Source organism: Xenopus laevis, chromosome 6L (assembly GCF_017654675.1).
Source record: "Xenopus laevis strain J_2021 chromosome 6L, Xenopus_laevis_v10.1, whole genome shotgun sequence".
NCBI lineage: Eukaryota > Metazoa > Chordata > Amphibia > Anura > Pipidae > Xenopus > Xenopus laevis.
Window position 1 is genome coordinate 110,847,419 of NC_054381.1, and position 10,931 is coordinate 110,858,349.

General features: G+C 39.9%; 1 protein-coding gene across 1 annotated transcript; it reads left to right on the forward strand.

The window, feature by feature from the left end:
• Positions 1–6,316: 6,316 nt before the first annotated feature.
• On the forward strand, positions 6,317–10,603 carry LOC108705708 (elongin-C). The gene is made up of 3 exons (XM_018242564.2): positions 6,317–6,397; positions 9,251–9,394; positions 10,181–10,603. Exons 1-3 carry the CDS (start codon positions 6,394–6,396, stop codon positions 10,369–10,371), a joined length of 339 nt encoding a protein of 112 aa, XP_018098053.2. The 5' UTR covers positions 6,317–6,393; the 3' UTR covers positions 10,372–10,603.
• The last annotated feature ends 328 nt before the right edge of the window (positions 10,604–10,931 follow it).

A 10,931-nucleotide genomic window follows, 5' to 3' on the forward strand; every position in this document is an offset into this window, starting at 1 on the left:
AGACAAATTCAGCAACATACAATTACATACATACGATTACATGAAAACAAGTAAAGGACTACAATGCAAAGTGACTTCCTGGTTATTCGACCAGCCCTCGCTTATGGGCAGATTTATCAACGGTCGATTATCGAATTCATGCAAATTTTTTTCACTCTAATACATTTGAATATACTCACAACTCAAATGGGAAGCTATTTAAGAAAAAATTTTGAACATCTAATATTTGATTGAATAGGAACAATCCTTAATTGGATTTGTTTTCCCTCCCAAAAAAATTCTAACTCAGGAAAGCCATTGACCTGTACATGAATTCGGCAGGTTTTTAGGTGGCAATATTAGCACTGTTTCTATGGTTGAGGTGTGAGGAATATACATTCAAGAAGGGGGATTAAAATTTGAGTGTGTGAATTTTGACACCAAAAAAAAAAAATAGAAAATTTTAATTTACTATTCGACCCTTAATAAATCTGCCCCAGTCTTAAAGCAATGAAAAGGAAAAATATCTAAAGCACTCAGTTAACATCATATTTTCAGAATGGTTTATTAAGAACAGCATGAGGGGAAAAAAATATTAGCAACAAGCAGGTCACTTCATGCCGGCTGCTTTGCTAAGGAAGGGTGTGGTACTTTAACAATATACATATACAATACACTGCTTGGAAAAATGGAAACATGCGAAATAGGAAAAAAAAAATAGGTATTTAAATATAAAAGAATCCATTTAACATTATTGATTTTCCATAATTTATTTTATTTAACAGTCTAGGAAGTTTGCCGCCATCAGCAGTTCCAGCGCGATATCAGGCGCAATGGGAAATTCTGGGATTTCTGTGGAGCTGTTTGTGTAACGAACCTTGTAGGTAAAATACATGCAGACTTTAGATAGAACATGGGAGGGAATCTCTCGGAAATTCACTTCATTGGTTTCATTTTCAGCAAACTGTCCTGTAAAGACAATACACACGTGTCCCGTGGTTAGTGGCCAGTTTGATTTCCAAACCATATTTAAATTCAGAGATTTTACCCAATTACTTGTTTTACCTTTCCTTTTCCATTCTAAACACTTATAGGAAATATTCTTTAAATAATGTTTCAAATGGAGATGGAGCAGACAGGTCTCTTCACAAGACTCACAAAATCAAAACTGAAGTTCCACATTCTATTGGATACAAATACAAATAATATAGCAGATAGGTTGTTTTGTGCCCGGCAGCTAATATCTGCTGTGGAGGAAAAGCAAACACTAAAAACAGCTTATTGCTACATTTGCCATTATTTGAAATACTTGTAGGATTGCCCATTAAGGAGGAACTAAACCCCAGAACTACCCAGCAGTAGAGCAGAGCAGCAATGAAGATCCATACCCCCATAGGCCTGTGCTACTATGCTATTGAGTACCATGCCACCGCATTCTTTCCTTTCCTGGGATCTTTGTTGCAGCCCTAAGATGGCACATTTTGTGAATGGAGGAGGTGCACCAACCTCCAGGTCTTTGGTAAACAATTCTTATCACTTGCGAGTTAAAAATATGACATACCCCAATGACTGCCCTCTGCCCCCTCTGTGTTCCATGCCCTGCCTGCCCTCTGCCCCCTCCGTGTTCCATGCCCTGCTTGCCCTCTGCCCCCTCCATGTTCCATGCCCTGCTTGCCCTCTGCCCCCTCCGTGTTCCATGCCCTGCCATCCCTCTGCCCCCTCTGTCCCCTCTGTGTTCCATGCCCTGCCTGTCCTCTGCCCCCTCTGTGTTCCATGCCCTGCCTGTCCTCTGCCCCCTCTGTGTTCCATGCCCTGCCTGCCCTCTGCCCCCTCTGTGTTCCATGCCTGCCCTATGCCCCCTCTGTGTTCCATGCCCTGCCTGCCCTCTGCACCCTCTCTTCCCTGCCTGCCCTATGCACCCTCTGTGTGCCATAGAAGGCTAATCGGCAGCGGAGAAAATTCATATGCGCTGTTTTTATTTGGGGTCCACACATGCCAGCAGTTTGGTATATCTATGCATACTGGGCATCAAACTGTTCCATAGGCCCTTGGTGTCAATATTTAGGGTGTTTTACAATTGTTTGTAAAAAATTGGGTGAGATAAATGCAGCCAATTGCAATATTTTTAGGTGATTTTTCAGAAATGTTTTGCCTTTAGCGTTGCTTTGCAGTATGGTAATTTGAAGTAGAGAGACATAGTAGACAAGCAGAGTTTTGTTCATAACATAAAATTTGGTATAAATCCCTATTTTGTGAAATATTGTAATTCATTCCATTTTTGTTTTGTTATAGAGCTCTAAATTAGTTTGCGGAAATATGCAAACTGAGGCTGGTTTAGAAAACTCTGGATCTCCCAAATTAAAGCAATGTATAGTTTTCCTATGTAAACTACATATCCCCCCCAGAGGTTCAAAAAAACCTCTGGCACTGAGTACAATTGAAATATAAAATTTTGTCTATGCCAGGGTATTCATTTGTTGTTTTGTAGGCACAACAAGTAGCTGCCTGTAGTAGCTCAATGTGTTATTGCCCCAATGCTGATGGCACACAGGGAGATTAGTCGCCTGCAGTTACAGGAACAGTAACATTTAAAAAAGCGATGTAAAGCAATAAATGTTTTCTAAGTCCCAAAAAATGCTGGTGTCTTTTCTATTTTCATGGGTTATAGGTTGCAAAAGGACACCATTTTTTTTGGGCACCCTGCTTCCCCCCTACTTTTCATAATATATGGCACACTGGGCACATGCGTAGGGCAATAAAACATCTCTATTTGCAGTTATTAAGGTTCCCTGTGCTTGTGTAGTTTTATGTATTTGCTGTAACATATGCAAATTCCCCTTCTCTAGCGCAACTTTGCTTTGCCTGACGAATTTGCAAGCACAACTTCGCTACCTTTCGCGTCGCTGAGCGCAACTTTGCATTTTAGTGAATGTACCCCATAGACTTCATTCAAGTAATTCAAATGTTTAAGCATCTTTTTGTTTTTCTTTGTAATAATAAAATAGTAGCTTGTATTTGGTCCTAATTGAGATATAATGAATCCTTGCTGGAAGCAAAACAATCCTGTTGGAGTTTAAATTATTTTTTTTTAGTAGACATAAGGTATGGATGTCCAAATGGCAGAAAGACCTGTTATCTGCAAAACCCTCTATCCTGACAATTCTGCAGAATCTAACTTTGTAGGCATTCATTAATAATGTATAGTCCTGGTTTTACTTGAAGATAAAAAAATAACAACTAGGAAATAGACGCTTCATACTAAAAACACTAGATCCTAGTGGATAATCGTATCCCTGGTAAGCAAAGATGTATATAAGCAACTAGGAAATAGACTCTTCATTTAGAAAACACTAGATCCTAGTGGATAATCGTATCCCTGTAAAACAAAGATGTATATAAGCAACTAGGAAATAGACGCTTCATTTAGAAAACACTAGATCCTAGTGGATAATCGTATCCCTGCTGCTAAGCAAAGATGTATGTAAGCAACATACAAAATACACTAGATTCTAGTGTCTTATAATATACCAGTAGAGCGGAGCAGAGAACCCACTAAGAGCATAAAATCAATGAGCTAAATCATACCCACAAGTCCTTCCAAACACTAAAAATAAGTGGGATGTATTTTACATGCACTATATTGTCTAGTTTCTATTCATTTTCCAACTAGAAAATTGTTCCATTAGCAACTTGGAACTAGCTATGTCTGACTGGATTGTCTAGTTTCTATTACTGTACCTTTGCCCACTAGGATTTAGCCCAACTATAGTGAAAGATCTATTTCCTAATCTGTAAAGTAGCTTTGTACCATTAGTAACTTGGAACTAGCTATGTCTGACTGAATTGTCTAGTTTCTATTACTGTACCTTTTCCCACTAGGATTTAGCCCAACCACACTGAACGATTTATTTCCTAATCTGTAAAGATCCTCTGTACCATTAGCAACTTGGATCTAGACGCAACCGTGGGACAATACATGACATAATTACATCCCTTCCTTACACGCAGTATATCCGGAAGTAGTGCACGAAAGCGAGGCCGGTGTCCGGCTTGGGCACAAACGGCATTTACTCGGTGGGATTCTAGTGGAAAGCTGTGTATAATAGTAACACTTATACTGTGTATTGGGGATGTTTAGCTTCAGCAGCAATTGTTACCCTGCACCTCTCGGGTCCCACTGACACAGGCTGTAATTCATCAGCACCTGGAGATTTGTAGACTTTTATTATGTGTATAATATTTATTGGCCTCCCAGGTGAGGCCCCAGTATCCCCCCATTGTAAGGGCCGCCTATTCGCTAAGCCCAGCTCTGTACAAAAGACCTTCTGACTTAAGAAGTGGGTGGGTAACTTTTAGTATGTTATAGAACTTTTCCATTGGTCTTCATTATTTCTTTTTTTAATTTGCCCTTTTCTGTTAACACTTTCCATCTTTCAAATGGGGGTCGCTGACCCCATCTGACCCCCATAATACTTTGAAAGGCTACAAATGTATTGTTATTGTTACTTTTTATTATTTGTCTTTCTATTCAGGCCTCTCTCCTGTTCATATTTCAGTCTCTTATTCAAATCAGTGCATGGTTGCTAGGGGAATATGGAGCGTAGCAGTCAGACTGCGGAGAGCTGCTGAATAAAAAGCTAAATAACTCAAAAACCACAAATAATAAAACATGAAATCCAATTGCAAATTGACTCCAAATATCACTCTCGACATCATAAAGTTAATTTGAAGGTGAACAACCCCTTTAAAGGGATAGTCTGAGGGCAGGGTGCTACATTTTGAATGCTGCCCTTTACGGGGATGAAACAAAGAAGAAATGAGTCACTTGTTGATGCATGGCAGCAGGCTGGGGCTGATGATCTGTGGATCCTTGCAAATGACAGAGGGCTGCTCTAAGATGCCATAGACATCCATTATTTGGGCCTCTGTCTACTTGAAATCCCAGGGCCTGTTTTGAATCTCAGTCCAGACCTGCATGGTATTGCTAAGCACAATGCACTGCCATGTCATTCATAGAGACATTATACTGATGATTGCTGATGGTGTTATTTTCTTTATGGCACTTTAACCTGAACTTTCCTTGGAGAATCAGTACAGCAGTCCGGTGGCTTGTGGTGGACCTTAAAAAACATCTTGGGAAGGACTTAAAACATTTGGTTGGGTGTGATTTACAACCATAGGTGCTAAATTGCACAAGTGCAGTTTACAATATCTGCCAATTGGCAGTTCATTTTGAACAGATCAGCGAGTTGATTGGCTGCAGTTGCCAGTGTGGCCCTTGTGCAACTAAGCACAGGTTTTCCTAAATCGATCTTGTAGTGTGTAACATATTATTTCACTCATCCCTCTGACCATTGCTGATTGGCTGTTTAGAGTTTTCCCACTGATGCCTCAATGTTGCTGGGGAAGCCCTGCCAGTCAGTGCTTCTGAATGAGTGTCTTGGTTAACACTTGATAGATGGAATCTGCCTATTGGCCTATGGGGCCCTAGCAAGAACTGTCAGCACTTTTATAGATTGTTACCCCTCCTGGACACAGGTTACAGCTTACAGTGTGTGATATTTTGTTATGGCCTTAAAGTGTACCAGTCATGCAAATCCCACCACCATATCTAAGGCCTTAACTTTAGAACTGCAGACTAACACAGGCTATTATCTGGTGGAGCTAGCCATTCTGATGCTGACAGCTGTCTGATTGATTATGCAGCCTTTTGCCCAGAACTTTTATCAGCTGTGATACCCCTGCTGAGCTCAGTCATACTATTAGGGTTGCCACCTTTTTCGGAAAAAAATACCAATCTTCCAATATATTTATCTTTTTTCCCTATTAATAACATTGGGATCAACCATCATTTTTACCGGCCAGGTGGCAACCCTACTTGTTATATGTAAAAATCCAGCTGAAGATCCATAAAAAAGTCTGCCTGGTTATGCTACTGTCTGTGTTATTATGCTTTGCCCTGGCCAGAAAGCAGTCTGCATCAGTCCACAGCTCTAGTGAGGGAATCAGTTCATGGGTGTTAGGTACCCTAAGTGTTTGTTTTAAATGTGTCAGACACTAAGGGGCTCCTCCACCAGGTAAGTTAGCTTGCTTCATTCCTTACAGTATCGGCAACCAGTGAAGGCAGCTAGAAAAATGACATCTGCATCTTTCCATAGCACAAGGGTCTCAGCTGGCACTCATTCATGTGGCTACAACCATAGGCAAACTCTGCAGATTACATGTGCAAAAAATCTAGAAATGGGTCTCCTTTCTGGCACTGGGCATAAGAAATGTTGGTCCAATTTTTGAAACAAGATTCAAAAAACCTTTTAGGTTATGCTTGTAATAATAAAAATATATTTTCTCTTTCCAGAATCATCACTTGATTATTTTTTTTATATTTGTGTAACGAGACGACGTTAAGCCACAACCATGGGTATGTTATTATCCTCATTTTTATATAGAGCCACCATTTGCTTAAAGGGATTCTGTCATGATATTTATTATGTAGTTTTTATTTCTATATTACACTATTTATACTGGAAATAATTTACTTAATATGAAATTTAATTCCTGAACCAGCAAGTGTATTTTTTTTAGTTGTAATATTGATGTGTAGGTGCCATCTCAGGTCATTTTGCCTGGTCATGTGCTTTCAGAAAAAGCCAGCAGTTTAGGATGGAACTGCTTTCTGGCAGGCTGTCATTTCTCCTACTCAATGAAACTGAATGTGTCGCAGTGGGACCTGGATTTTACTATCTTAGATCTACCAGGGAGCTGTTATCTTGTGTTAGAGAGTTGCTATCTGGTTACCTTGCCATTGTTCTGTTGTTAGGCTGCTTGGGGGGGCAGAAGGATGGGGGTTGAAATCGCTCCGACTTGCAGTAAAGAGTGACTGAAATTTATCAGAGCACAAGTCACATGACTGGGGGCAGCTGGGAAACTGACAATATATCTAGACCCATGTCAGATTTCAAAATGAATTATTTTGCTCTTTTGACAAACGGATTTCAGTGCAGAATTCTGCTGGAGCAGCACTATTGACTGATGTGTTTTGAAAAAAAAAAAAGATTTTCCATGACAGTATCCCTTTAACAGAGATATTACATCATTTTTACACTACTTTCCCCACTGGTGCTAAAGCTGGCTATATGTAAGATCTGCTCATTGCAGGGTTTCCTAAGGAGCAGCATGGAAGGCCATATCTCTCCCGCAGGCCCCTTACACAAACAAGTAAACACCTTACAATATGATTTTGTTTGGGAGAAAAAAAGTACCCAGAGAAACTCACACAAATCACAGAGAGAACATACAAATAGTGACCTAGCTGGAATCAAGACTGGGATCCCAGCACTCTGATGATTAATGACTAGTTAGGTTTTAAACAGCACCTTTCACCTGAATTTGTTTCCCCCACCAGAGGTGCAGGCTAATAGAGCCCACACTCCAGTTGGGGAAAACAAAAATTTAAAAAATAAAATAAAAAAAGCCTGCACCAGAGTTGGGCTACCCGCACTGCATGAGAGCTTTGGTATGGCTCTATTAGCCCCCACCTCTGGTTGTGGGAAACAATTTCAGGTGACAGTTGCCCTTTATGGATTAGGATTGTTGTAGTTCTTTGCAGGACCAGTAACCCAATGAACTCTCATTTAAAGTGGACCTGTCACCCAGACACACAAATCTGTATAATAAAAGTCCTTTTCAAATTAAACATGAAATCCAATTTCTATTTTTTATTAAAGCATTCATAGCTGTTGTAAGCTCATTTAAAAATCTCAGCTGTCAATCAAATATTGGCTGCCCCTCCTCTATACCTCCAATCAGCACTTCCTAGATGTCACTGCTCTCCGCACATTTCCCCATTCTCTTCACCGTTTAATTCTGTAGCCAGTGTATGGGAATGGACATTGGGTCCCCCATTCTGATGCACAAACGAGATTCTGCGAGGATGTATAGCTTGCCTTAAAGGAACAGTAAAATGCATGAAAATATAATGCAGTGTTGCCCTGCACTGGTAAAACTGCTGTGTTTGCTTCAGAAACACAACTATTGTTTATATAAATAAGCTGCTGTGTAGCAATGGGGGCAGCAGTTCAAAGGAGAGAAGGCCTAGGTTACACAGCAGATAGCAAATAAGCTCTGTCTGTCTATATGGAGTTATCTGTTATCCATTAGTTAACCTGTGCCATACAGCCGTTTTTCAATTTCCACCATTGCTCCACAGCAGCTTGTTTATATGAACTATAGTAGTGTTTCTGAAGCAAACAGACCCGTTTTCCCAGTGCAGGGCAACAGTACATGATATTTTTATTACTTTAAAACACTTACATTTTTTGGTGTTACTATTCCTTTAAGCTGTAGAAAGAAAGAACTTGCACACCCTGGCCGTCCAGAAAAACACGAATCCCAGGTGCTCGATGATAGAGGAATTTGGCAACGTAGAAGCAGAACACACCGGCACAACATGGGTACTACTAGCAGGTATAACCTTGCTCGTTTATTGCGGATGCAACATTTCGGGGCGCCCCGAAACGTTGCATCCGCAATAAACGAGCAAGGTTATACCTGCTAGTAGTACCCATGTTGTGCCGGTGTGTTCTGTTTCTATATTCCTTTAAACTGGCCATAGATGCAAAGATTCGAACGATCGGACTTCCACACCTCCCGACCTGCCACTAACCATTCTGATCAAATAAAGTACTAAAAGAACAGATCAGACGATGTTCTGCCCCTACAGCAATCATAGGAAAGTTATGTCCGACAAAAGCTGGTGACAGTCTCCCACTGAAGATCTTACAATCGGCAATACATGCAGAGATATTATCGGCAGCCGACAGAAATCTTTTAACCTGTCCGATTGACCGATCTTCGTGGGATGAAAATTGTCGGGACTCTCCACACATGGTCTGAAAATCGTACGAATCGAGGATTTGTATGATTGGATCTTTGCGTCTATGGCCAGCTTTAATAACAGTGCCCACAAAATGGCTCCTGCCTGCTTGATATAATTATGAATTCCCAGACTGAAGGAAACAAGATTCAAATCATTTGAATTGTGTGATTTAAGTTCATTTTTGTTGACTAATGTTATAAAAGATTTTGAATCATTTTTTTGGGTGACCGGTCCCCTTTAAACTTCTAGTTTCCTATACCCTATACTAAGCCTCCCCTAAACCAGGCGGGTGCAGTGCCCTATGCACTATAGATTACATTACAGCACTAACCACCACCTCTTATATTGAATAAACAAAGGTAATTTATGCATAATGATGTGCTCTGTTCTTTACAGATGGTGAAGAGAAAACATATGGTGGCTGTGAGGGTCCTGATGCAATGTATGTAAAACTGATTTCATCTGATGGCCATGAATTTATTGTTAAAAGGGAACATGCTTTGAAATCAGGAACAATAAAGGCCATGTTAAGTGGTCCAGGTATGGAAGCTTGTTTTCTAATTTTTATCCCCCACATTTTAAAGAAGAAAAGGGTTAATCATTGGGGGATGTAATTTTTTTTAGGAACTCACAAGTGATAAGAATTGTTTACCAAAGACCTGGAGGTTGGTGCACCTCCTCCATTCACAAAATGTGCCATCTTAGGGCTGCAACAAAGATCCCAGGAAAGGAAAGAATGCGGTGGCACGGTACTCAATAGCATAGTAGCACAGGCCTATGGGAAAACATGGACAGCAAACGGATTCTGTGCTTGAGCAGAAAAAAAGTAGCTGTTTTTTGGAAGGTTTTTTTTTTTTGGATGGGGGGTATGGATCTTCATTGCTGCTCTGCTCTACTACTGGCTAGTTCTGGGGTTTAGTTCCTCCTTAATGGGCAATCCTAAAAGTATTTCAAATAATGACTTATTATTTCAAATAATGACTTAAATCACATTTCCAAAACACGTGTAGCAATAAGCTGTTTTTGGTCTTTGCTTTTCCTCCACAGCAGATATTAGCTGCCGGGGCACAAAACAACCTATCTGCTATATTATTTGCATTTGTATCCAATAGAATGTGGAACTTCAGTTTTGATTTTGTGAGTCTTGTGAAGAGACCTGTCTGCTCCATTTCCATTTGAAACATTATTTAAAGAATATTTCCTATAAGTGTTTAGAATGGAAAAGGGAAGGTAAAAAAAGTAATTGGGTAAAATCTCTGAATTTAAATATTGTTTGAAAATCAAACTGACCACTAACCACGGGACACGTGTGTATTGTCTTTACAGGACAGTTTGCTGAAAATGAAACCAATGAAGTGAATTTCCGAGAGATTCCCTCCCATGTTCTATCTAAAGTCTGCATGTATTTTACCTACAAGGTTCGTTACACAAACAGCTCCACAGAAATCCCAGAATTTCCCATTGCGCCAGAGATCGCGCTGGAACTGCTGATGGCGGCAAATTTCCTAGACTGTTAAATAAAATAAATTATGGAAAATCAATAATGTTAAATGGATTCTTTTATATTTAAATACCTGTTTTTTTTTTCTTCCTATTTCGCATGTTTCCATTTTTCCAAGCAGTGTATTGTATATGTATATTATTAAAGTACCACACCCTTCCTTAGCAAAGCAGCCGGCATGAAGTGACCTGCTTGTTGCTAATATTTTTTTCCCCTCATGCTCTTCTTAATAAACCATTCTGAAAATATGATGTTAACTGAGTGCTTTAGATATTTTTCCTTGGGCCTATTAATAGAGGGAGAAGGCAGGCTCTGGTCTGTTGCAGGTCAAGAAAAACCTGAACTGCACATCACTATTCCCTAAGCTTAAAGTGATACTTACACTAAAAAACTACTTTTTAAAATATGAATGTACATTACAAGTTACCTATAGGCCATGCGGATTGTTTTTTGCTGAGAGGTTTGTTTTTGTAAGTAATTGTTAGTTGAAGTTCCTAAACTTGACTGTTTTGCCAACCTGACTGTCCCATCTCAGCCTGTCAGTTAAAGTTTCTAATGCTAACAGACCATACCTCC